This window comes from Geotrypetes seraphini, chromosome 5 (assembly GCF_902459505.1).
Source record: "Geotrypetes seraphini chromosome 5, aGeoSer1.1, whole genome shotgun sequence".
NCBI classification, from domain to species: domain Eukaryota; kingdom Metazoa; phylum Chordata; class Amphibia; order Gymnophiona; family Dermophiidae; genus Geotrypetes; species Geotrypetes seraphini.
Genome location: NC_047088.1, coordinates 153,649,936 through 153,677,569, shown reverse-complemented (window position 1 = coordinate 153,677,569; position 27,634 = coordinate 153,649,936). Strand labels below are relative to the sequence as shown.

At 42.2% G+C, this 27,634-nt stretch overlaps 2 protein-coding genes across 4 annotated transcripts in view; one reads left to right on the top strand and one right to left on the bottom strand.

Annotated features, from left to right (window-relative positions):
- VPS8 (VPS8 subunit of CORVET complex) overlaps window positions 1-17,399 on the bottom strand; it is a 755,312-nt gene extending 737,913 nt beyond the window's left edge. For both annotated transcript variants that reach the window (XM_033944522.1, XM_033944523.1), the window contains exons 1-4: window positions 17,192-17,399; window positions 10,392-10,558; window positions 5,063-5,131; window positions 139-269 (exon numbers count right to left, since the gene is read on the bottom strand). In XM_033944522.1, the coding sequence (XP_033800413.1) occupies window positions 139-269; window positions 5,063-5,131; window positions 10,392-10,553 (362 nt within the window). In that variant the 5' untranslated portion in view covers window positions 10,554-10,558; window positions 17,192-17,399. The remainder of the gene's footprint in view (window positions 1-138; window positions 270-5,062; window positions 5,132-10,391; window positions 10,559-17,191) is intronic.
- Window positions 17,400-17,487: 88 nt separating this feature from the next.
- The window catches only part of DBR1 (debranching RNA lariats 1), a 62,257-nt gene continuing 52,110 nt past the window's right edge, over window positions 17,488-27,634 (top strand). Inside the window, exons 1-4 of one of the 2 annotated variants that reach the window (XM_033944525.1) lie at window positions 17,488-17,725; window positions 21,586-21,689; window positions 25,209-25,507; window positions 26,105-26,229. In XM_033944525.1, coding sequence (XP_033800416.1) covers window positions 25,311-25,507; window positions 26,105-26,229 — 322 coding nt within the window. In that variant the 5' untranslated portion in view covers window positions 17,488-17,725; window positions 21,586-21,689; window positions 25,209-25,310. The remainder of the gene's footprint in view (window positions 17,726-21,585; window positions 21,690-25,208; window positions 25,508-26,104; window positions 26,230-27,634) is intronic. The other variant, XM_033944524.1, reaches the window with a different exon arrangement.

The window sequence follows — 27,634 nt, the reverse complement described above, 5'->3', positions numbered from 1 at the left end:
ATAAAGATTTAAAACATTCAAGAATATGCTGCCTGCTTGTCCTGGGATAAAATAACATTCTATTTGTAAGACATCAGATTTTGCTCCACTGCTGCAATGGAAGGATTTTGGATTGATATATGCTCATCAATCTAATACCTTTTCAGGTGTGTACGGTCCCCACTATCTGAACTCGCCAAAGAAGATGTATCACAAGAGTGTGTATCAACAGTTTCTATATTTAAGAGAGAAGGATCCTCTGGAATAAAGGACTCATCTTCATCATCAGTCTGTAAACGGAATATAAAAATCATAATTAGGGATAAGATGGCACAAAAGAAAGCACTGTTGGAAAAGGATAGTTAAATACTTTCAATTTACAGCATAAAAGTCTCTCGCTATAAAACAAAGTTGTTATGGATAAGTAGGATACCAGTCCCCAAAACTCTATGATGTCATCAAACAAGGTAAAACTGAAGCAGTCTTTAAAAGCTAGAGAGCTTCCTAGAAACTGAAGGCTTACTTTACTGCCCTTGCACCAAATCCTGCTTAGAAAGAAGTACTGGTGTACTTATACAAAGCCACAAACACAAGTGCCTACTGTTCTTTGAAGCTGAAGTAGTAACTCTGGCCAGTTTGGGTTTTTTTTATTCTCTATTTAAATTTGTATTATTTTTGTCCATATATAGAAACAGCAACAATATCCAGGGTAATGCAATCCTCACAGTACACAGCAATTCAACCAATGATGAGTGCGCATTGTTCTTCTGATGCACCAATCCATTTCCCTGGAGTGGGAACCTCATCCCCCAAACCCCTCTCTCTTTCCCCAGAAAAACAAAACTAGATGCCTATTATGAATGCATACACCACTGTTGAAATGCTTCCCATTACCTTTCAAAGAGTGGAAACTTATTGTACTTAAGAGTAGTCATATAATACATCTCATACCAGTTATTCACTCTAGACAGGCTAGATGGCTGCTTCCAGGAAGCTGCCACAGTCAGCCGTGCAGCCACCATAATCAAATGCAATAATAAGCCCTCACTTTAGTCCAGTCCAGGTATAAGGACATTCAGGAGCACTACCTCTGGTGAGAAAGCAATTTGCTGATGCAAGATCTGAGAGACAAAGCCAAAAGTCCTCTTCCAGAAGCAGCGAGTCAAAGGGCATCCCCATCACATTTATATATATGAATCAGGCATTCTACACTCCCGCTAACATACCACATCCCCCATGTAACCCCCTACTACAAACTACTGCACTGGTTGTCAGTCGAGGCACGAATAATTTTCAAGTTCTCCTGCATATGTTTCAAACTAGTTTGGGGACTAACTCCTATGTACCTGCAATCTCACTTCGTATTCTACAACCCTATAAGACAAACCAGAAATTGCTATCTTTTTGCATACCCAAGCATTACCAATTGTAAATACAAAACCTTTCTGGATAGAACCTTCGCGTACCAAGCAAACAAACAACAACATTGGCTAAACAACTACATTAATAAAGCTACACTGACCTACAACGCTTTTAGAAAACTCATAAAAACTGCCTTATTCGATAGATATATCACCTAAACAGAAGCTGCACCAAACTCTTTTTTCTTTCTCGTCTTCCCAATATGCCCCCTCTGAAATCCTAATCAAACTATATTTTGTAATTTCTGAACCTTTCATCTAAAAAATCCCCTCTGAAAATTCTTAACAAACTGTATATTGTAATATTCGCAGTATTTTTTGTAATATTCGCTGTATTTTTTGTAATTTGCTGTATTTTTGTAACATTCGCTGTATTTTTTGTAACATTCGCTGCATTTTGTAACATTCGCTGTATTCTTTGTAATTCGCGACATCTCTCAAACAGGTCCTCTCGGGAATTTTCTTAACAAACTGTTTATTTTATTTTTCGCTTTCTTAAAGTTTCTGTACTCTGTATTTCCTCTGACTATCTGCATATTGTAACTTGCTGAATGTCCAGCTCTCTTGACTGTAAACTGCCTAGAAGTCGCAAGATTGTGGCGGTATAGAAGAATAAAGTTATTATTATTCCATGAATCTTATATAACTTTATTGATATCATATACTACCTAAAGAGAACCATTTTCAAATACAACTTTTGATATCCAAAGAGATCTTATAAGGTTTCTTCCCCAAATCCACTTCCCAAGCTTGCATATACTTGAGAGGACCCCCTCACCGAGTTAAGGCAACTATAGATTTTAGACGTCACCCCTCTCTGCAAAGTTGAGGCCAAACAGTTGTTTGAAAGCAGACTTCTCCTTAGATAAATCCCTCAACACCTCCCTGCTTTGCAAATACTGTTTGAATTGAAAATAAGGAAACAGATCTTAGAAGGTAACTCAGGGGCAGATTCTTAAAATTAAAATTTGCCTTTAACTTGCTTGTTAAACCGGTTCCATCCAGTTTAGCGTGCAAGTATTTTAGCGGCAGATTATCAAAATGGCTTACCAAAGTCTTTTCCGAGTTTTCTAGCAGTCTCCGATACTGCCTTGCAAATGTAATACAAGGTTATTAATATTAAAATGATCACTTCAAGCGATTCTCTATACTCGCCGATTGATTCTCTAACCTCGTTGTGCCACATTTGCAGTCAAAATTTACCGACAGGTCTGAGCTGTCGCTGCCTTACTTTCTGATCAGTGCCTGAGTGCTGATTGGCTCAGGCACTGATAGGAAAGTAAGGTTTCACAGCTCAGAATCCTCCCCCCAAGCAAATTAAAATAATAATAAAAAACAAATTGAAGATCGGCAGGAGAAATGCCCACTCTCTCCTGCTGTTGCCCAATCACCTGACACTGCTAAGCCCCCCCATGCAAATTAAAATAATAATTTAAAAAAAACCAAATTGAAGATCAGCAGATGTCCACTCTCTCCTGCCATGTCGCACAATCATCCAACACTAATCACCCCCCTGCAGCGAGAGAGATGCCCACGCCCTCCCACCACCAAGTGACCCCCCCCCCAGACATTCCTTCTCTCCCGGAGCCAAGCAACAGCCCCCTGAACCCCCCTCCCCCCAACAGCAGGAGAGATACCCAGATGCACTGGGAAGGAGCCTAAGGCTCTGATTGGCCCAGACGCCTAAGGACCCACCCATAGGAGGGGTCTTAGACAACCTGGGACAATCAGAGCCTCTGACCCCTCCCCGGTGCCTCCCAGGATGCACCAGGGAGGGGAGAGCCCACCATTTTAAAAAGGCAAGCCTGCTGGCCAGAAGGAGTAGGCATCCCTCCGGTCAGCCATCTAAGCAACGAAAGGGGAGAGGACAGGGGTCATCAGAGGCCGAGGGCGGGAGGGTGTTGTGTGGCGGCAGAAGAGAGTGGACATCTCTCCCGCTGTTGAGGGGATGTTCAGTGATGCGTTGTTTGGCAGCAGGAGGGAGCGGGCATCTCTCCCGCTGCCAGGGGGTGTTTAGTGGTGGGAGAGAGTTGGTATCTCTTCTGCTGTCGGGCGGTCTGCAGGCGGGCGGCAGAGTGAAATCCCCAACGGACAAGGCCAAGCAGCCTGTTTAGAGTGCTGCCGGCCCGACGCTGCTTCGGATGAAGGTGGGGCTCGCTCACTCGCCTCTGTGGGGAGGGAAGATGGAGGGTCAGCAGGGGTTCAGCTGCGCGGTAGGGCGGGGAGTGCTCAAGGGTTCTGCTGCACAAGGGATGGGAGGGAGGGAAGGAAGGATAGAAGCTTGTAGACAAGTCAATGAAGCCATCCGCGCAATGCGAGGTGAAAGTGAAAAGGGCGAACAGAATGCTAGGAATGATTAAGAAGGGGGATAAATATCAGATCAGAGAAGGTCATCATGCCGCTGTACCGGGCCATGGTGTGCCCTCACCTGGAATACTGCATCCAACACTGGTCACCGTACATGAAAAAGGACACAGTACTACTTGAAAGGGTCCAGAGAAGAGTGGCAAAAATGGTTAAGGGACTGGAGGAATTGCCGCATAATGAGAGGCTAGAGAAACTGGGCCTCTTCTCCCTTGAAAAGAGGAGACTGAGAGGGGACATGATCGAAACATTCAAGATATTGAAGGGAATAGACTTATTAGAGAAAGAGAGATTATTCACGCTCTCCAAGGTGGAGAGAACAAGAGGGCACTCTCTAAAGTTAAAAGAGGGTAGATTCTGTACAAACATAAGGAAGTTCTTCTTCACCCAGAGAGTGCTAGAAATCTGGAACGTTCTTCCAGAGACTGTTATAGGGGAAAGCACCCTTCAGGGATTCAAGAAAAGGTTAGATAAGTTCTGCTGAACCAGAACATATGCAAGTAAGGCTAGACTCAAATAGAGCATTGGTCTTTGACCTAAGGGCCACCGCATGAGCGGACTGCTGGACACAATGGACCACTGATCTGACCCAGCAGCGGCAATTATGTTCTTATCCTCTTTCATAAAGACTGAAGCAAAAATTAATTCAGTCTCTCCACTATGGCTTTATCCTCCATAAGTACCCCTTTTAATCCTTGATGATCCAATGATCCCATGGATTTGTTCACAGACTTTCTGCTTCTGATATATCTGAAAAAGATGTTACTATGAGTTTTTGCCTCTTTGGCAGATTTCTCTCCATATTCTAATTTAGGGCCTTGATGCACGTTAAATGCTAAGAAGCAGCCTATTTTATACCTATGGGCTTCTTAGCATTTAATGCATGCTAAGTTCCTAATGCTGTTTGATGAATTCCCTCTTATATGTGATGCCGCAAATACATTTTTATAAAAGTATTACCATCTATATACTTTTATGGCACAAACAGATGTTAATAGTACAACATTAAGGAGAAAATACAATATAATTATTTTGATGTTTCCTAATTTTATTATTGATAGTAACATAGTAAATGTCATCCACTCTGCCCAACAAGGTGGCCAGAGTGAAATCTGGCACTCTGTATAGGTTCCACTTCTTCATGATTAAGTATACTAGTTAATCTCTGTCTCTCCCTGCCAATTTGCTCTATTTAATAATTATTTTAGTTTATTGTAAACCACTGATGTTTTTATCTGTTTAGGACTTTCTAAGTTCCTATAATTCCAGTTCTACTGCCATTGTGTGCCTTTTCTTACCTCATTCAAGATGCTTTCTAAAGTTGGAGGAGTATCAACTTGTGGGATATCAAATTCTTTGTCATCTATCTACAGAAAGAAAGAAAAACAAATCCAAGTTCCAATTGCATATTTATTTTCCTTTATTCATGTCTATCAACAAGCCCTTGCATTTGTCTTACAACCACAGTGGTCTATTATGGATAATGAACAACCAGACTGAAATAACAAGGCAACAAATAAATATAACCAGAAAAAAAACAAGAAGCATCACTGAAAAATGGGATAGGTCAAAGCAAAATGCTGCAATATTATGTACTGTAACTTCACTGTCCCATTTTGGGCCAAGGAAAAGGAAGAGACCTATCTCTGGCCAGTAAACCTTTTTTTGCTGTCCACTTAAGACAGGGGTGTCCAACCTGCAGCCCGAGGGCCACATGCGGCCCCGTGAAGTATTTTGTGCGGCCTCGGTCAAGGGCAATGCAGTGTTTTCCTCTGCTGCCCCCGGGTGTTTACCGTCTTGCCGGCTCCCTCCTCTGTCTTGCTGCAGCGTTTGCATGTTTGTGCACTCCAGAAACATTTTTTTCGGCCAATGCCGCCCAGGGAAGCCAAAAGGTTGGATACCCCTGACCTAAGAAGAACCCTGCAGTTGCCCGAAAATCTTCCATATCCATTTCCACCTCATCAAGAATGAGTCGGAAGGCTGGAGGTACAGGGCAGGTTGAGTTCCTACAGCTGACTTTTCCTACCTCTCCAATATACTGCTTAATTAAATAGGAAGCACACAGGGAAATGGAAGGAGTGGCAGGGATCAGACATATGCCGACTGTCTCCAAGCTACTAGTATCTTCTGAGGGGAGGGGAATATGTGAAACAAAATGTACATAAAGGATAGAATGGAAGAAGTGGAAGACTGGAAAGAAGAGCACCTCTTATCCCTTCTCCCCAGTCAATTCCTTGACATCCACCCAACTGTGTCTCATTTAGCCCAGTCTCTGATCACTGATCTTCTTCCTCCAGATATATCCCTTCTCAAGCTGTCAGTTCCCTCCCACTAATCCAAAAGAGGAATAAGAAGAGAGCCAGGGGCTATAAAAACACACAAACTACTATAGGGCTATATAGTTCAAGCCACCAGTCAAACTGTAATGGCAGAGAAGATTAGAACATAAGAATAGCCATACTGGGTCAGACCAATGATCCATCTAGCCTAGTATTCTATTTCCACAGTGGCCAATCAAGGTCACAAATACCTGACAAAAGCCCAAGAACTAGCATAGTTCCATGCTAACAATCCCAGAGCAAGTAGTGGCTTCCACAAGTCTGTCTCAATAATATAGACTATGGACATTTCCTCCAGGAACTTGTCCAAAACTTTTTTAAAATCAAGCAACACTAATCTCCGTTACCACTTCTGGCAATGAGTTCCACGGCTTAACTATTTTTTGAGTGAAAAAATATTTCCTCTTATTTGTTTTAAAGCAGGGATCTCAAAGTCCCTCCTTGAGGGCTGCAATCCAGTTGGGTTTTCAGGAATTCCCCAATGAATATGCATTGAAAGCAGTGCATGCACATAGATCTCATGCATATTCATTGGGGAAATCCTGAAAACCCAACTGGATTGCGGCCCTCAAGGAGGGACTTTGAGACCCCTGTTTTAAAGGTAATTCCATGTAACTTTGAGTGTCCCCTAGTCTACATAATTTTTTTTTAAATTAATCAAGTCCCTTTTACCCATTCTACACCACTCAGAATTTTGTAGACCTCAATCACATCTCCCCTCAGCCATCTCTTTTCCAAACTAAAGAGCCCTTCCAAGTTTATTAAAAATTTGATATACCACCTTTCCTCATATGAAAGAAGTTCCATCCCCTTTATCATTTTGTTCGTTCTTTGAACCTTTTCTAATTCAGTTACTGGTATATCTTTTTTGAGATTGGAGCAGTACAAGCTACCACCACTCTTCTGCCAACCAGATTAACTTTGGAGGATATTGGGAAATAATAATAATAATAATAACTTTATTTTTCTATACCGCCATAGTCAAACTGACTTCTAGGCAGTTCACATAGAAAGAAGGCTGGACAATCAGCGAATTACAAAATGTAAGAAGAAGGAAGTTACATAGTAAATTGGAGAAGCATGAATATATGAGAGAAGAAAGATGTTACATAATACATTGGGGTTGAAAGGGAAAGAATACCTGAGAGAGGTCATCTGATTATGCAAGGAATTTGTCAAATAGAGCGGTTTTAATTGATTTTCGGAATGTGTTGTAGGTCTGTCTGGCTTTATTTATGTGGTTTCCCAGCCAGGATTGCTGTCTGTTTGCTTGGAACATGAAGGTTCTGTCTAGGAAGGATTTGTATTTGCAGCCTGTGATCTTCGGGTATGCAAAGATGTTTTGTTTCTGGTTGTTTGTGTGGGGTTGTGTAGAGTGAAGTGAGTTTGCAGTTAGGAAGGTAATAGGCCCCAGACTTGTTTGAAGCAGATACAAGCAAATTTGAACAGTATTCGCACCTCCACAGTGCCAGTGTAATTTCTTGTAATAGGGGCTAGTGTGGTCTTTTTTTCTCAGTCCGAAGATCAAGCGAACTGCAGTGTTTTGCACTAATCTTAATTTTTGTACTTTTTTGGGGGGATACCCAGGTAGGCGATGTTGCAGTAACCTAGTGTAGATAGGATCAGCGACTGCACCAGTAATCTGAAGGATGTTGTGTCAAAGTATTTTCTTATAGTCCTTAGCTTCCACAGCGTGTAAAAGGTTTGTGTGGTCAGCCATGGTTAAGTGAAGGAGGTATATACCCAAAACCCAACAAGCCAATGTCATTCCCCAGGCAAGCTCCTGATATCCTGCAACTCTGACTGTACAAAAGGGAGAAAAAGCCCTGTACACATCAGGGAAAAGATGGACTGCAAGATCTGGACTTATTGGCCCTTGCAGCAGAATCACAAGAGACAAGAACCTTAGTTATTTTATATAATACCTACAATTGAAAACTGTGTTGCCACTGTAGATGTATCCTCAAAAGATTCTATACCTTTATGATTTACTGATGAGAAACATGAAGGATGTTATGCAGTACTAGCAAAACACATACAACTAAAGGCAAGAATACACCACTCTAAATGCAAAATAGCATACAGTTGAAAATCAAAAGGGTAGACACCCATAGGAGAACATTTTAACAAAGCCACATCATTCCTTCAAGGTTTAGGGTTCTAAAGGAAATCTTTAAAACTACATATGAACGTAAGACATTTGCATTTACAATGACCAGGCTCCATGAGATGAAGTACCTAAAATGAGATGAAGTATCTAAAAAGAATGAAAAACTCCTTATTCATAATCTTTTATGCAATGTGACTCTGTGCTAAAATAGCATGACTTCTGGTAAAATAACACATCTTAAAAAGGTAGCCCATGTTAGTATTCCCATGATTCAAAACTCAAAAGCGGACCTCAAGACTGGCTGGAGGGAGGGGGATTTTTGAATCATGGGTTCCTGAGGAAGGGACGTTCCCGAAACCAGGCTTGGTTGAACCTGGTTCTGCGGCGTTCCATCTGTCTTGTTCCCGCTCCCTTGGACATCAGATGAAGATTCACTGAAGCTAAGTTGCTTTTTTGATTTTTTTGGGAGTTGGCTGGGGGGTTCCCTGAGTGATTGCAGTTCGTGATTTCACTATATTTCACCTGTGTTCATTGTGCACTGTTGTTTTGGTGATAGTGTTATTTGATTTAAAACACACCCTTGGTACCCTATGATGGTGTGTAAGTGGGGGCTTGTTAGCCTCTACCTTTTCGCATGAAGCGTTGGAGCTTGCTCCCGTCGCTGAACCTGCGCACTGAGGGTACCTATCACTAATATTTCTTTAATTTCTTTAATTCTTGTTAGTGTTGAGTATCGGTGTTTTTTCTGTCCTGCAATCACTCACGGAACCCTTGACCATTTTTGCCTTGTTGTTGGGTTCTTTTAAGTTTCTGTGGCAATTTTCAGTTTTTTGGAGTTAGTCGTACTCTGATATATTGTGGGGGCAACACAAGAAAGGATGGGGTGCAATGGAGGGCAAGTAGCAAGGAATGCAATTATAGCATGCTACAAGCCTGACTGCACACAGCAGGTAACTGGCTAGGCGAGGGGTGGGTGAGGGGCAGGGCTATATGCGGCCAGCTGATACAAAGTCTTTGGTGACTACTAAGGAGGCTCTGATTAAACATAGCTTATTTTTACTGGCAAAGGTGGAGAACTTTGAAAATTCTCTTAGAAGATGCAATGTCAGTTGTATAGATTTTTCACAGGTTCCTGGAATTTCACCCTTGGAAATATATAGGAAATATGTGGAGGACTTAGTAAGTTTTGGCACAGAATAAGCTACAGTAAATGAATCTTGCCTTGATGACCAAAATCGCATAGCTCAAAACTGACAAAAAATAGACTGAGCAAGTTTTGGAAAAGTGCTCTTCAATTCACACTAGATTGGAAAGGTTGATGCATCAAAGGCAATAACTGAATATTTCAACAACAATGCAGCACAGTGCACTGTCTAGCTGTTCTTGTTTTGTCACAGTGTGCATCTCTTACCCCTCAGACACAAGTTCTGAGATGCTGCAACTGACATGGTGTGGGGCCAATCTAAGTGCAGCTTTTCTTCACGGTAGCTTCAATGAAAATCAGTTCCCACTTTTAAATTACAAAAATGGTTGAAATTTGAATGTCAAACAATGTGGTCCTTGTCATTGGAGAAAATTCAGGGCTATTTGGGCTCCGGTCTGTAAACAAGAACATAAGAATTGACGCTGCTGGGTCAGACCAGTGGTCCATCGTGCCCAGCAGTCCGCTCACACGGCAGCCCTTAGGTCAAAGGCCAGTGCTCTAAATGAGTCCAGCTTCACCTGAATACGTTCCAGTTTAGCAGGAACTTGTCCAACTTTGTCCCATGGAGCTTGAAGTGCTCTTTTGAATTTTTGACTTTCATATCACGTTGGTTTGCTGAATGTCAGTTGTTCTCACCTTGTTGTATTTTTGTATTGTATTTTTATAACATAAATAAAACTTTTTTAAAAAATTACAAAAATGGTTGAAAATATTTATACTGATATTTATTTAGCATTGATGTTTTAAATTTAAAAATCATATACAGCAAGCCAAAGACATTATATGGGGGGGTGAAGAATTAATATGAAGAACCTAAAGCATTAGCCAGCCAACTTATGAAAAGAATTCCTATTATACTGCTAAAAGCAGTCATAATAAAAACACTGAGTGACAACAAAACATTGGAAAAAGAAAGAGAACATAAATAGCTATATATGTAAGAAAGATATTAATTGATAAAATTCAAAATTTACAAGATCATTTTTGGAGTCTAGTTCTTTTTCCAGGTCTAGGTAGTTGAACTTCAGCGGCAGAACTGTGTCCCGAGTGAAAGGTTTATTCGGATCATCTTCAAAATTCTCCATCATTGAAGTGCTTGCTATTTCCTTCTCGTTGGCCCTCCTTTCTTCTTCCATTATTTCTTAGAAAGAAAACAAGAGAGTTTATAAAAATGTGCCATATATACTGTCTACAGTCTCAAATTGTAATTTTACTTTAACAAGCATATACACATAGTTTATCAAAGCAACCCTGCTGCTCATGATACATGAATAATTTTATAGCTTGACCAAAAGTTATAAATACCTGATAAATTTAAATAAAAGTACACATGAGCCAGCCCAGGGGCAATAAACTGTGCAGTGCCATGCAGAAAACCATGGGTTCAGTCTCAAAGTCTAGTGTCCTGTGCCCTAGGTTGGATAATGCTGAGGATACCTAGGACAGTTGAAAGTCAAAAAACTTCTTAGAGTAGGATCACTCTTTAACTGTAGCCATACATACAAGTATATCCTACTATACCAACTTAAATGCTCTTTTTAAGGACTTCCAAGATGTGACCATTGTCAGTAAAAGTTCATACAGACAAACCTGGTCACATATCACTTCCTCATACGTTCAAAAAGCATTGCGAGTTCATCTTAGTATGAAGATTGATGAAAGAGCTGAGGAGAGCAACTCAGAACTGAGGGAGGCTGTTTGCTCTGACGCAGCATTCGAACATAGCTATGTCAATAAGAAAGTTTTGCTATTTTTGAATATTTCAGTTTAGAATTATAAAACTAATTTTGATAAACAAAATGTACATGACCAAGATAAACTAAATGTTTTTTGGACGTTTGAGGGAGTAATATATCACCACGTTTTACACAATAGTCACACCTGAAAAGTCCTTAAAAAGAGCATTTAAGTTGGTATAGTAGGATATACTTGTGTGTGAAGATACTATGGAAGCAGAATTCATTGCTGATTGCGAAGGGAGTTGTGATCATTACTAAAAGGTGATACCAAGTGGCTGGACTCAAGGTGCAGGATTCTAGAAAGAAAACTGGTACATAGTCTTCAGCCAAGATCTATTGTCACAATCAATACATTAGGCATATTGAAATGGGAGAAACATATTAAATAAGGGAATACAGTAGCCATGAATAAAATCTCCCCATGCCAGTATGACCAGTGCTGGTTTCAATTGACTTAAAGGTCACACAAAACCACCACCACAAATAGGTTCAAAAAAGAAAATAAACCCAGATGCATCTAGTAAGCTGTGGTGGCCACTTCTATAACTAAATAGAAGGAGAAGAAAAAATGTCTTACCTGATAATTTCCTTTCCTTTAGTCACAGCAAATTAATCCAGAGATGAATAGGTTATAACCTTCCACCAGCAGTTGGAGATAGAGAACATCAAAATAAGGGCTAGATCACGGGTGGGCAAACTTTTTGACTCGTGGGCCAAAATGGGTTCTTAAATTTGACAGAGGGGCCGGCCAACCGTGAAAGGGGGTGCAAGATTCCATTCTGTTTTACAATAGTTTATGGATTGTTCCTCAAGGAGTTTGTCCAAACCTATTTTTTTAAACCCAGCTATGCTAACTTTCTTTATCAAATCCTCTGGCAAAGAGTTTCAGAGCTTAACTATGCATGGAGTGAAAAAATATTTTCTTCACTTTTGTTTTTAAATATACTATTAAAAGCCACCTATTTATCTTGAAGTTAAAAAAGAGACACGTAGGGCATTGTTGCAACGATAAAAGCAGGATGATTTTAATTGTTACAGCGTTAGGTGAAGCAAGTGAGCTCAAGTGCATTGGGACGTTTCGACTCATGCAGAAGGTGAATGAGGGCCGAGAGCTAACAAAAGAAGCGGAGAAGAGCTGCACAGGGATATGTCCGGGCAGCGGAAGATGGAGCAGGAAAGCATAAAAGAGGAAGCATCCAAGGGCCCGTTTGCTAGCAAGGGCCGGCCGGAAGGGGCAAGTCAGGGGCTCTGGCAAACTTTCTGGCGTTGCAGCGAGAAAGTGAAAGGGCATATGGAAGAAGGCTTAGATGCACAAAGAGACGCATTTCCTGTATCACCGATAGCGGCAGAGGCATGAGGAGAGTGTCGACGTCACCCTCATGAGGGAGGGAGAAGTCTTCGAGAGCGCCAAGGCAGATGTCTCTTACCCAGAAACAGGAGCTTGACCTCGCGGGCCGCCTTCTCGCCATCCTCACGCAAGCTCCGGTTGATCATCTTACTCCTCACCTCGACCTCGGCACTCAGCGTGCAGCCCATAACGGCAGACGGTCCAATGTATTGATCTCCCAGCATTGGTAAAAATGATGGCGACGACCTCCAATGGGAAGGGGAGAGGACAGAGGCAGAACAATGGAGGTTATGCTCTGTATTAGATAGTCAAAAAGGCTACGAGGCCATAGGCGCAGCAGGAGTCTGAGGTTTCTGCTGCCTCTTTTGCTGTTGTGGTTGTTTCTTAGGAGGCGCTCTTGTATAAGGAAAATGCCTCTGGTAAGATGGAAGAGGTCTGAAGCCTTTAGAGGTAAAAGGCTTAGGCTTAAGACGAGTGATGGAAGCAAACGATTTCTGATGTTCAGACAATCATTTAGTAGCTGCCTCGATAGAATCATCAAACAACTCATTGCCTTGACAAGGGATGTTGGCCAGACAATCTTGAAGATTGGGGTCTATGTCTATAGTGCAGAGCCCTGAGCATCACCACTGAAAAGGCAGCAACCCTCGAGGAAAGTTCAAATGCATCATAGGAAGATTGAAGGAGATGCATGCGGAGTTCAGTCAGAGTGGTGATCGTCTGCTGAAAATCTGGAAGACGATGTTGAAATAAGAAATGAAAACAAAATTGTAATTCAAAACTCTAGTTGCCATGAGAGAATTTTGATACAACCGTCAACCAAACTTGTACATGGTCCTGCCCTCTCTTCCAGGAGGGACATTGGCATAAACTTTGGCAGGATTAGTCTTTTTCAAAGAAGACTCCACAAGAAGGGACTGATGAGATAACTGAGATTTCGTGAAGCCCTTGCAGTGGACCATCCTGTAACGATACTCCAGTTTTCCTGGGACAGCAAGAATGGAATAAGGCGTCTCAAGATTTCTCTTAAAGGTTTGAGAAAGAAGTCTATTTATGGGCAATTTGAGACTCCGCAGGAGGATGAGACATACCCATTTCTTATAAATATTCCTGAGAGTATTTGGAATCAGAGTCCAAAGTAATATTGAGTTTCTTACTCATTTGACATAGGAAGGAAGAAAAAGATATCTGCTCCAAGGAAGGGTGACCTCGAGGAGAAGAAGGTGACCTTGACGTGCCTCGCAAGGCAGAGAACGAAGGTGAAGCTTCTCTGGAGAACTGATACCTGAGGCCTGAATATGCAGGTATAGACAACTCACTGAGAGAATGGAAAGAATCCCTCACAGGAAAAGAAGCAGCAGTATCTGGAGGTGGTGTCCTCGACTTCAGAGTTGGAGGCCTCGAAGAGTCTCGAGGCCTGGAGAGACAAGACTTGTCTCGTGAAGAGAATCTATGCCTCGATGAATGCCTCGACTAATCTGGAGAACTGTACCTCGAACCAGGCAGGTCTCGCTGAGAAGAAAGTCGAGGAGTCTTTGCCCTATGCCTCGGGAAGGGCAATGCTTTATACAAGGAGGGAGGGTTGAAGCTGGAGATCAAGATACCAAAAGGGATTGAACGTCTGGTGTCAAGGTATCTCGAGACACTGACAAGGACTCGGCTCCCTGAGTAGCATGCTTATGCTCCAGACGAGACACTCGCAAAGACTCAACTCCTTGCATAGAGTGTGTAGAGTCCTCTCGAGGCACTCCAAAGAACTCGACTCCTTGTATAGAGTGAGGAGTATCAGCTCGAGTCACAGCCAAGGACTTGACTCCTTGTGATACTGCTAAGTGCTCAGGCTGGACTGCAGGAAGCAGAGTCGAGGCAGGAGTTTGTTTGGCAAGCATATTACCAAACTGGATCCAAGATGATCCAAGATGGTCTGGATCATAGTCTCCAAATGCGATACTGAGACTTGAGGATCTGGTACATTTGGTGTGGCTGTAGTCTCCGAGGAAGAGAAGGAAAAATGACTCTTCGACTTTGAGACATGTTTCTTGGGTAGCTTAATAACTACTGCTGGTACCTGACCCGAGGGAGGCCGCGAGGCAAGCGTCTCATCAGGAGAAGGCTTAGCCGATTTACTCGAGCACGAGGACCCGCCGAATGAGGATGGCTTGATTAAAGTTGAAGTCGAGGTAGAGGCAGAAGGCAGAACCACTGTAAGCTTGACCAGATTCAAGGTCGAGACCAGGGCAAGTGGATCCACACCTCCAAAAAGTTTTTCCACCTGAACTTGACGATGTTTGCGGGCATGAGGTTGAAGGGTAGTGCAGCGGGCACACGACTCCGGACAATGGTCAGGTCCCAAACACTGAATACACCACCACCTGATGTGGGTCAGTGAGGGAGATCGCGCGGTGGCAACAGCTACACTTTTTGAAACCTGTGATTGACTGGGACATAAACGGAAAAATAGCCCCAACATCCGGGAAGCTTCATTATTCCATCCAAGACACTGTTTTGTTCAGTTGCCAAATGGCTCGGGTAGCACTGGAAGAAAGCTCTTCCAGAGGTGCAAAGCGATGTCCACGCATAGGTTGTTTCAACTTTGGAAAAAGGTTGAAATCTGGTGGACTCATGTCTGGACTGTAGGGAGCCGTATTCGCGTAGTTTTTCAATGACGAGTGCTTCCCCATGACCAAATAAATTTTGATGAGCTCAATCAAAAGTCAAACAAATGATGATTTTTGCTTATGATCATGAAGGCATCATCATTACAGACAGAGTTCCATGTGGAAGAAGTGTCACAGCATTTTACCACAAGATTATAAGGTAACAAAAGGTGAACATTTTGAAAAAGAAGCACAGTCTTTCCATAGCCACTTTAAGATGTATGAGCCCGGGATCATAGAAGTACTCCATTTCTTTAACCAAAATTTCAAAGAAATTGGATTAATAGTGCAAAAATGTTTTTATTGGTGTGAGTGGAACAAGTGTTATAGGAAGGGGAACTGTGAATGGCAAAGAACAGCTAGAAGGAAGAGAACAGATGAACAGAAAAGGGAGTAGGGCAGGGGGTGAAAATGGAAGATTTGTCCTGGAGAAGGGTCAAGGAAAGCTGAAGCATGAACCTGCTAGGGTTCAAAAATTAAAAAAAAGGAACAAAGTTCCTAACATACAAAAAAAATGGTTCAGAAACATTAATCAGTGAAAACTACAACACAGTTCCTTAAGTAGTATAGGTAGACTCTTCTCATTCATGAATATCTATGCAAAACAGTTATATAAATAATCATTCTGTCACAGAAAACAAACAAACAACCAGTCTTCCACCATCCCTCCTAAGAATCATCTCTTCAGTGAAGAAATAGAAAACTGTTCTTGCTCATTCAGAAGCTTGGATAGCCATAGCCTCCTACTGCCTCTACTTCTTTGGATAAAATCTCCCAAAGTATCTCTTGAAAACACTTAAGTATAGTATTATTATTTTCTTTTGGTAAAAACTAGAGACCCATCTAATGGGAATGGACTATGTACCACTCAATAATTATTATGCTTCCTGGATTCTTCCAGCCCTACTTTTAGCTCTGTGGTTCTGTCCCCAGTCTTGAGAGCATACACAGACAGTCTGGTTTTCAGGCTACCAGCAATGAATACATTTGTGTCCAAAGGATAAGACTGAGATCAACTGCTCTAGTCTAAGGTGAATATAGACTTCTCTATATTCAATTAGGCTCAAAATTATCAACAAATCACCTCATACTCATGGGATCCAGTTGTTCATATTTGGCTACAAGTTCAGAATTTAGTCTTTACAAATTCTAAGACAAAAATTCGAGAACATCACAACCTGAATGCAATATGAATAACAAGAACTGCAATTTGCCTCATAGTTACCTCCCATTATCCAGTAGTACTACTCATCATCACTTTTGTTATTCAAGTAACACTTGCAAAGTGTAAACACACATATCGGTTGAACTAGGGTTACAGGAGAGCAGCACGGATAGAAAATAATAATATAGTACGTAGGATTCACGATCCACAGTTCAGCAAAACCTAGGGATAGCCAAAGCTGTCAAGTTTCAAGAGGAAGGGTTGAGACAAATCTTCGTTCTTGAGGAAGAACCCAGTAAAGCGGGGTAGCTATAACCTTTGATCTTCAATACGAAATCAGCACCTAAGTACCACAACACACCAGAGAAGGAGCTGAAACCGCGAACACTAGCTCACATCCTGCCCTCTTAGAAGCTCTCGATACCCTTTCCTCGTCTACTTTATGATGTCAGTACTGTTAGAGAATGACATGGTGACAAAATTAATCACCGTCCTCCGTCCCCGCGGATAACCGCGGAAAATAATCCCAAGTCATTTTCTAGTGTCTATTTCAACCTCGGTCCTTCTACACCAGCATTCTTCAAAGCAAAGCTTGAGGGTCAGTGGTTGTGGCCATTCATATTCTGATTCTTCCCTCTCTCCTTAAAGAATAACATGAAGATGGTTATCCGCGGGGACGGTGATGTTTTGTCACCGTGTCATTCTATAATGTCAGTCACCATCTCCTCTCTACCTACACCAGGGGAGTCCGGGCATATGTCCTACGAAGCTCCGAAGCCCCTCTAGTGGGAAGCACAGGGGAATACTATCCTCTGAAACTCAATGAACAGCCAAGAAGCGGAGAAACTTAAAGTAATTTACTCACTACTGGTGGTACAGCAAGGACCACAACTCCAAGGGACAGCAGCAGGAAGCGTACAGGTTAACACACCACAACAAGTACTTTACTCTCTCATTCCTCATCTCCCTTTTCGTGCAACTGAATGCGCGATTGGTGGAAGCGAACGGAAACGGGCAGCGATAACCAAAGAGAGGCTTGACTCCATGTACTGATTTATGTCATTGAAGTGCGCCGTCATTCCTCATCTCCCTTTTTGAGCAATTGAAAGCGCGATTGGTGGAAGCGAGCGGAAACGGGCAGCGATAACCAAAGAGAGGCTTGACAGCACGTGCGTACTCTTTTACGTCATTGAAGTGCGCCGTTCCTTGGGAGGAAATCGAGTACATGGCGGAGTAGTTTTGAGAATGAGAATTACCCACCGAAACAAGAGCTGGTAGAAGTTGGCTCCGATGTGTCTGTGTGTGCTGGAAGCTATTCTTCTCTCAGGATTCCATTTAGCCTTATTATTGGATTGCTTGGAATCCTAAGGCCTCAAGTTCAGGCAATTGATGCCCAAAGGTTTGTGTTAAAAAAAAATCACGAGTTCCTCTATCTCTCTCTCTTTTTTTTTTTTTGTTTGTTTGATCTAATTTTTATGTTTTGTTTTGTTTGTATGTGAACTGCCATTTAATTTCAACAACAATCCCCTCCCTCTGGTTTTTTACTCTTTATTTATTTAGTTAGTTAGTTTTCTATCCCGTTTTCCCCATCTTTCTTCCTTTCTCTGCCCACCCCCGAAAGAAAAAAATGGTTTTAGTTTTCATTGGTGCTTCTGAAAGAATATAGAACAAGATTTGGATTTATCTTATACCTTGGTACAGTAGATATTTTATGAGGCTTTCCATGTGATCACCTTCCTTTCCTAAATGCATTTGTGTAAACTGGCCAGTCCTTGACAGACAAGAGTTAAACCTGGATCTTCTATGTAACTCATTTTTCTAAGAAATATATTGTTTTTTTGTAGATGCTATATTGACAGCAAATGTTCCTTTTTTCATAAAATTACAGTAGCAACAGTTTCCCTTTATATTTCTGTTTCATATAAATCCGTGTTATATGCAATTGGGTCATTTATTTTTTTCATGTGTGCCTCTCTGTTGGGAATTGGGCAGAGACCAGCAACCTATTTCAGCTACATCAGTGAATAATTTTCAGCTTTAGTGATTTTTTTTTATGAGCCTTATTTGAATTAGCAATCTTAAGGCAAAAGAAAAATGCTTAGATGCATGTCAGTTGGGAACAATCAATATTGGATTTACTGTTTTTAATAATTTGACAAAAGGGTCATTCCATGTCAAGTTATCCAATTTTGAAACATGTCCCCAGTGGACCATCTCATAATTCCATGAAATTATAAGTATGAATAGCCTAAGGTCTGAAACTAAGCTGTGCAAAATATTAGACTCAGATATGCATCCGATGTGAGAGATACTCTGGTTTTGATTATGCACAGCACAGACTGAGAAAAGTGGCTACTTTCTGTATCTACAGTACATAAACCAAATCTGGTAGAAAGCTCAAGTTTGGTTTTATCTTTATGGTTTTAGATGCTTAATTGCGATATACTGATTCCAGAGGTTGTTATGTTCTTATGTTGCCAGAGGTTGCGATAAAAGCGGATAGCGTAGATGGATTTTAAGAAAGGTTTGGACAAATTACTGATTGTGGATGGATTTATTTATTTATTTATTTATAAAATGTTGTTAATTTGTAATTTTTTTTTTTTTTTACTGTTTTTTTATATTATATATCCTACCAATTGCCAGTAGCATTAAGGGCTCCTTTTACCAAGCCGCGGTAGTGGTTTAACGCGCGTAATAGTGTGCGCTAAACTGCTGGCCGCTACCACTTCCTCTTGAGGCGGTAGTTTTTCGGCTAGCACGGAGGTAGCGTGTGATTAAAAGTCGCAGCTTCGTAAAAGGAGCCCTAAGTGTCAGTACCTTGCAATATATTTGTGTTGTTTTATATTTTAGATAGAAATGGCCCAAAAATGAGGGTCTCAGCTGATAGTTGGGTCAGTGCCTACCCCCCCCCCCCCTCCTGGACCTGTTGCAGACCTCCACCAGGCCTGCCGTAAGACCTGGTGTTTCAGTGGTGGGCCGGGTCAGGAGGGATCCCTCCTATCTCCTGTTCTGGTCAACTCTAAAAACTTTCCCTTCTCTCCCGCCTCCCCTGCATACCTTTCAATTCCCTGGTGGTCCAGTGGTGGGCTGGGGCAGGAGGGTTCCCTTCCGCCTCCTGTCCTGGCCGAGTAGGAACGATCTTCCTGTGCTCCTGCCCAGATCTGCTAGTGAATAGCTGCCGCAAGTTCTCACGGCAACCATTTACTAGTGGCTCTGCACGATTTAGGAGCACGGGAAGACCGCTCCTCCTCTGGTTCACCGCTGGACCACCAGGGATTTTAAGGGTACGGGAGGTAGGTAAAAGTTGTAACAGTCGGCCGTGACAGGAGACAGGAGGGGGTCCCTCCTGTCCCAGGCAACCGACAGAACACCAGGTTTTACGGCCTGCAAGGCATCAGGAGGGAGGGAGAGGGGACAGGGGACAGGGCAGGGAGGGAGAGGGGACAGTGTGCAGAGCTTGGCAGAGCAGGAAGGGGAATTAGGTGCAGAGCCTGGCAGGGCAGGGGAAGGAGCGGGGCTGGATACAGAACCTGGCAGGACACTTGAATATTAACACACACACCCTGTTTATATTAGAGTCAACCTTTTTTATTTATTTATTTTGTTTTCTATTCCATTCTCTCCAAAGAGCTCACAATGGGTTACATAATATGCAGTTTACAGGTTGCAATTTGCCATAATTACAGTGCAAGGTTTTCAATGCAAGTTTTTTTCCTAACTTGACACATACAAGGATCTTGTATCAATATACAGTCAAACCTTGGTTTGCGAGTAACATTCTCGCAAATCGTGACTCACAAACCGAGCGTTGACTCGATGAACACCCCCCCACTCCCCCGCATGAACTGGCACCCCCAACCCGCCCAAACAGAAGCCTTACCCCACCTGGCATCGGCACGCAGCTCACAGGATGTGCTGGTGAACGGAAATCCTTCGCAAGAACCAGAAGGCCTTGAGCATGCGCACATGCTCAAGGCCCAGGCAACAGGAAGGGTCTTCATTTACTGGCACGTCCTGTGGGCTGCATGCCGGTGTCAGATGGGATAAGGCAGGGGGGAGCGTCCAGGTTCTCGGGGGGGAGGGGGTGAGCAGCGAGGTGGCCTCAGAGGTGTGGGTGGGAACCAATCAAGCAAGTTTCCCTTGCTTCCTATGGGGAAACTCACTTTGATATACGAGCAATTTGGTTTACAAGCATGCTTCTGGAACGAATTATGCTCGTAAACCAAGGTTCCACAGTACATTTCTTTGTAATCTATAACATACTCATAAAAGATCTGAAGAAAGAAGCAAATTTGCAGATGACTCAAAATTATTCAGTCATTCAAATGGCACACAAGGAAAAATAATCCCCCCCCCCCAAAAAAAAAAACAAAGTTCTGAGTTAGGAGTCATTACCTAAGGAAAAGATCTTTTAATCTCTGTGGACAATATATTGAAATTTCAGCCTAGTGTGCTGTGGCTGCTAAAAAAATTAACTTAGGTTCTTTTTACACAGCTGTAATAAAAAATGTCCTTAGCATGCCTTTATGTAGGATTTTTCTGCATGCTAAGGCTATTTTTAATACAGCTGTAAAATGGTCAATTTCCTCTTCTCTGTATTAATTGCTATGTGCTAATGTCGCCATTGGCATGTGACCATAAAAAAAGATTATTTTGTGAGCACTTACTGTGACCCATTATGTAGTCTGTAAGGACTCATGCTCCTTACAGACTACATAATGCTTGCATGCAGTAATGTAACTGCTAACTGGTTTGCACAGAAATGACCACTCTCCACTCCCAGAAACACCCCCTTCAAAAAAAAAACCTCCATTTTTTTTTTTAGCGTGCATACATTTTTGGAGTTGCTGCAGGATGTCAGAGCATGTCCCATGGTATTTCATTTAAAGCTGCATTAGGTGCATCATTAAATCATGGAATTTTGCCAGAGGCTATGGTCAAGGTGACCAACATGGTAGGTGGTAATAAAGGAATAGTCAGGTGGAGGCAGAGGAGTTTTGGCAAGTATTATAACCTTTTCTGTTAAGTTAGCTGGGTGGTCAGTAAAATCCATTCAGGAGGTCCTGGGGAGAGTGCTGGGGATTTAGCCAAGGTGTGGACAAATTCCTGAATGAAAAAAACTAGACAAATTATTATTTTACCTCAGTTTATATTCAGGTCAGTTTATATTCTAGATCTAGTATATATGGTATGTTCTAAGATACATGTTTGTAATTCTCCATTTTCTCTAATCTCTAAACATCATTGCTGTTATAGAACAACTTGGAGAATCCCCAGTTTTAACACTGGATGCCATCTGGAGTACTTTGCAAAAACGTGATGCCACAGTATTGAAATCTATGATGGAGATATCTAATCTTGTGAGTATTGTTGAGAATCTAGCTAAAAAATTAGAAGGGACTAAGGAAGAACTTACTTCAGAATTAAAGCAAGTTAAATATTATGTTAAAGCTCTACAAGATTTATCCTCTGCAGTTGTGAAAGATAAAATTATATTGACTAGAAAGATTGAACAAATAGAACATTACAACCATAGGTTAAACCTGTGTTTTTTAAAATTTTCCAAAGACCATGGGTGTGACACATCTAGATGCCGTTAAGAGGTATCTGGTTGAGGTGTTAAAATGTTCTTTTGACTCTATTCCTCCAGTAAATCAGATTTATTATATTCCTATGAAAAGAGCCACAGATAAAAGCCTGGGGAATGAAGTGTCTGATTTAGTAAGAAAAGAGGAAATGAACATCTCTGAACTTTTGGAATCATCTCTCTCTGAAAGTACTGAGAGAGCTACTCTTCTAGTTTCATTTGTTTTTGAACAAGATATCAATGAAACTTTATTTTTATAAGTCACAGGTAAAAAGGTCTTGGTATATCCTGATGTAACAAGGCAAACTCAAGAAAGAAGGAAAAAACGTCTGGCAATGTGATCAGAGTGCCTAGCGTTGGGAATGACTTTTTTTGTAACTAGCATTTCCTTGTAAATGCTTATTGTATTTTTTGCTCCATAAGATGCACTTGACCATAAGACACACCCTAGATTTAGGGGAGGAAAATGAGAAAAATAACATTCTCAAATCAAATTCTCCCTGCCAGGCTCTGCACCCAACCTCACACTCCTTGCCAAACTCTGTACCCTGTCCCCCCTCCCTACCAGGCTCTGTACCCTGTCCCCCCTCTGGTGGTTTAGTGGTAGGCCGGGACAGGGCATAGGGCAGACAAGGATGGGGCAGGCAGGTCTAGTGGCTGGCAGGCAGGTAGGGACAGGGCACGCAGGCAGGCCTCCCCCCTCCCAGGAAGCCCCCCCAGGTAGGCAGGCCTCCCCCTCCCAAGCATCCCCCCCCAAGGCAGGGCAGGCCCTGGCTTCCCCCTCCCCCCCCCCCCCCCCCCGGTACCTTTTTTTCATTCTGGCATCCTCCCTCGCTGGACATGGCTGCCTGCCTGGTCCACGTGAGCAGTGATTGCTGACGCGGCTGCCTCCGAGTCCTCTTCTTTTCCCTTCTGGCAGAGCATAGCACAAGGCTGCCTTCCCGGTCCCACGCTGCTTCAGCTGGGGGTCCTTGGTTGGTATTTGTTAGACTTAGGGGGTACTTGGCTTGAAAAAGTTGAGAAACACTGGGCCCCTTTTACAAAGTCACAGTAGCGATTTATTCTCCCATGGCAAATGCACTAAAGTCCATTCAATTCCTGTGGGCTTCAGTGCATTTGCTGTGGCAGAATTGCTATCGCAGCTCTGTATAAGGAGTCCTAAGGCAGGAACTACCGTCTCTGTGCTATGTCTTAAACAAAAAACATTGCTGGGGATGCAAAGCATTAACTGATTCAACATGAGTTTAAAGTTGGTTGAATACCAGTCTCTCAAGTACGGTAGTTTTGAAAGAAATGGAAGGTTTGATACTGGCCAGTAGTTATTCAGAATAAGAGGATCTGCATTACTTTTTTGCAAGGGTGGCTTAAATGCTACTGGAACTCTGCCTGTGTCAAACCTTAAAAAAGGAAGTCATATTGAGCATTGGAAAATAATGAATAATAATTAACTAATAAAAATAATGCACATTTAATTTTCCCCACCACTAAATTTCCCTGTCCTACCCCACCCAACTACTTTTTCATGCCACCCGGCTGGAAAAAATTTCTGTGGAGAACACTGATACATATTGGGTTAATTGTGGTTATAGAATATCGGCATATTTCTGCAATTGTGCATGTAACCTTAGGTGTGAGCAATTATGCTAGCTCTGTGGTAGGTGAACATGCACATGCCTAAATGCAGTAGTTGAGCACATATGTGCCTCTCCCATGTCCACACTTCTTTTGCATTTACTTGTCTTTGAACATTATAGAATAATGCCTAAGTATACTTATATGTGTAATTATTAATTAGGTCAAGTTAACTATAATAAACACTGATCATTGGTTGTAAATGTCAATTTGCACCTAATTAGGAAATTTAAGTTTCTCACATAACTGACAGTATTCTAAGGGCTAGATTCACTAACCCTCCGATCCGTGTGCGATTGGAAGCAGGTTGACTGATTCGCCAACCATCTACATGCAAATGGGGGCGATTGGAGACACTCCTCCAACTGACTTTTTTTTTTTATTATTTTTTTTTTTTTTAAATCAGGCTATTTTGCGTGTTTTACACACGCAAAATAGCCCAATTTTTTAAAAAAAATTAAACCCCCCTCTCTCTCCTGATAAGTGCTCCTTCCCCTCTCCCTCCCCGAACCAAAAAATACCCGGCGCGAGGGTCCCACTTCCCCCCCCTCCCCCCGACTGGCTCACCCTTGGTCGGGCCAGCCTGCCTGCACCTGCCCCCCTCCCTCCCCGTACCTTTAAAATAGTTGGGAGCAGGAGGGGTGCCCGGTCCCTCCTGCTCCTTAGGCCTCCTTCCATGATAGCACCGTCTTCAGGAGCAGGAGGAAGCGCAAAGTCCTCCTGCTGCTCTCCCAGGCCCCTACGCAGTACGGGCCTTAAGCCACGCCATGGTGCATTATGTGATGCAGGGGCCTAAGGCCCTGATTGACTGAGGTGCCTCGGGCTCTTCCTTTGGGCGGAGCCTGGAGCACCTCAGCCAATCAGGGAATTCCTTAGGGAGGCGTCTAAGGAAGTCCCTGATTGGCCATAAACAATGTTTGCCTGCCCCAAACGCCTCCCTCTGCCTCGATCTGCCTTCCCCGAACACCTCCCGCTGCCCCGATCTGCCTGCCCCGAACACCTCCCACTGCCCCGACTCTCCCGCTGTTCCCCATTCAACTGCCCCGTGGAGTTCTCTTTGGAAAGGGTGGTGGTTGTGTGGAATGCCCCAACTCTCCCGCTGCCCTGCGCCCCGGATCTCCTGCCTGCCCCAACTCTCCCACCCTTCCCCGCAGTGCTAGCCTATGGTTTTAACCCGCGGGCTTTAAAATCACGGGCTCCAAAAGAAGTGAAAAAAAGAAAAAAAAAAAAATCTCTACTAGCCTGGAGGTCCAGCACATGCGCAGACCATCTACAGATGGTCTGCACATATACTGGGATCACTATAGAGCGATCTGGGCAGGCAGATGGGGGCGTTCCTCTGATCGCCCCCATCTGCATATTGCAGTTTGCAGAATTCATCGGACCTGCCCAGATCGGGCCCGATCAGGCAGGTTTGTGAATCTTGCCCTATAACCTCTACACACAATTTTGAATGTTAATTGCAAAAATGTGCATGCAAGATTATAGGATGAAGGGTTAGATTTGCAGTTAGTTACTCCTTCAGTCCTGACCTTCCCAACCTGCTCATTGATTTGCCAGTAGCTACCTTTCTCAGGGGTTGTTGCTACTTTTGTCATCTCATATTTGAGTCTACACAGTTTTCTAATTGCCTCCCTTTTTAATTTCAAAATCTCATTAGGTGGACTTCGTTGCAGAGAACCAGTAAACTAGATCCCAGAAATAAAGTGGATTTGATTGGGCTTTTGAGAAAGAAACTGTGTTTTGCACATGTGCCAGCACCATGAAAATAGCAATAGAAGGTTGTTGTCATGGTGAGTTGGATAAAATCTACGAGACCATTCAGTACTTGGAGAAAAAGGAGAATGTTAAGGTGGATCTTCTGTTGTGCTGTGGAGACTTTCAAGCTGTCAGGAATGAAGCAGACATGAAATGTATGGCTGTGCCCCTTAAGTACCGGCAGATACAAACTTTTTACAAGTAAGTGAATGCAGTTAGATGTTAAGTGCTATGTGGTGGTGTCAGTATGAGTTTTGCTGTCAGAGAGATAGAATAAGGCAAAGTACAATGTTGTAGCTACACTGGGCCCAATATTCAGGTCCTAGATATATTTTATGTGGACTATCCAATTGTACATTTTTAAATAAAGCCTCCATCTTGAACATTACCATCTCCACAGAGCTATCTCATCTTCTTGCCATAGAACCAGGGTTAGTATCATAAACTGTGTCTTTCTACCCAGCCAGTATTAGCCTAAGCAACACTGGTTGATTTTGGAGGAGTTTCTTTTGCAGAGTTGTTATTCAAACCTCATGGAGTTTAAGTCCTAAGAATCAATGTTTTATAGTAAGAATTCATAAGTCAGATTTGTTGCTTAAATGTTCTATCTCCTGGAGCAATATCATCTTCCTTTGTCAAAAATGCATTTGCCAGCATCTTCCACAAAGGAATTTTGCCTAAATTACAGTTAGCTAAAGCACAAGTAGAATATCATTACTAAAATGTTACGAACAGCATGGTGTTTTTTTTTAAATTTTCCTAGATTAAGACTGTTTTTTATGTTTAATTATAAAACAGGTATTACTCTGGAGAGAAGAAGGCTCCTGTACTCACCATCTTTATAGGAGGCAATCATGAAGCCTCTAATCACTTGCAGGAACTGCCCTATGGAGGATGGGTAGCACCAAACATATATTACCTTGGTACTAAAATATTTTGATTCCCATATAGAATTTGTGAGTAGTGAGGTAAACCAGGACCTAATGGCTTCACCTGAAAATCTGGAACTAGTTGGCAATCCTGTCACCAGATGCTGTCTTTGGTGATCTTTACATTTGTTTGCTAGCATTTTCTGTTTCTAGGCTACCTGGAAGATGATTTGGGGTTTACAGTTAGCTGTGTATTGTGTGTTAACTCTTGGAATCCTGCAGGTTCTGAGTGCTTGTCATTTAATTCCAGCACAGTTTGCCAGTTCAAACTCAAAAGTAGAGAGGTCTTAATACATCAGCTTCAAGAGGTGATGAATAGGATGAACAAAGGTTACAGCTCTAAACTCCAAAGCACTAAAGATCTTATTTACTAATCTGAACTAAAATAGTGCAAGTGTAGTGTGCTGAAATTACTGTGGCATTTACTAATCTGTAGTACACAAATACTACATGGTAGTAAGCCCTACAGCAGTTTTCCTGTTAATATGGCTAGGAACTTTGCGTGTTTGTTGCCACAGCAACTCAAGATGCTGGGCCTCCATTTAAGGTTTGCCATCTTTATAAAAATCTGTATGCATTGTAAGTGTTAGCTAAAGCTTTCTTGTCCTCCCACCAATTCTGTGTTCTCAGTTTTCTTATTCTCTGGTAGTTTACTGGTAAGGGGGAGCATCCCTCACCCAGTGGCCAAAGTGTAAAAAGAAAGAAACATGATGGCAGATAAAGGTCAAATAGCCCATCTTCAGCATACGCTATCTCCTCCTCGCCCTAAGAAATCCCACATAAAGAATGACACAGGGACAAATTTTGCCCCCCTGTTCACCCCATCCCGGCGAGCTCAGTTCCCGTCTCCTTCCTTCAAACTCTGTTTGATCCCATACACATAAACTTCAAATAATTATGATTTTATATTGAAGTCATTTTATTAAAGTGTAAAAAGAAACAATATTCTGTACAACTGTCATTCTACCGCAGTGTATCTAGTAGTCCTCAACAAGGAACGCTACAAAAAAGAAAAAAAGTGTATAACTAAAACACATAATTCCCATTCAGTGTATGTGTGCTGATACCATTCACTACTCCTAAAATTGCAATTTCCTATAAACTGTTAATTTAATCAGCATCAATAAACTTTTTATCTAACCAGTGGCTTTCTGAGAATACTACAGATTATAGTCTGCCTGCCACAACCTTTCCCCAGAGGGACTGGGTCACATGCACATGACGCAGTCCCTCTGGGGAAAGGTTGTAGCGGACAGACTATGATCTGTAGGACTCTCAGAAAGTTACTGGTTAGATAAAAACTATGTAAGTTTATTGATGCTGATTGAATTAACAGTTTATAGGAAGTTGCGATTTTAGAAGTAGTGAATGGTATCGATATACATATGCTGAATGGGAA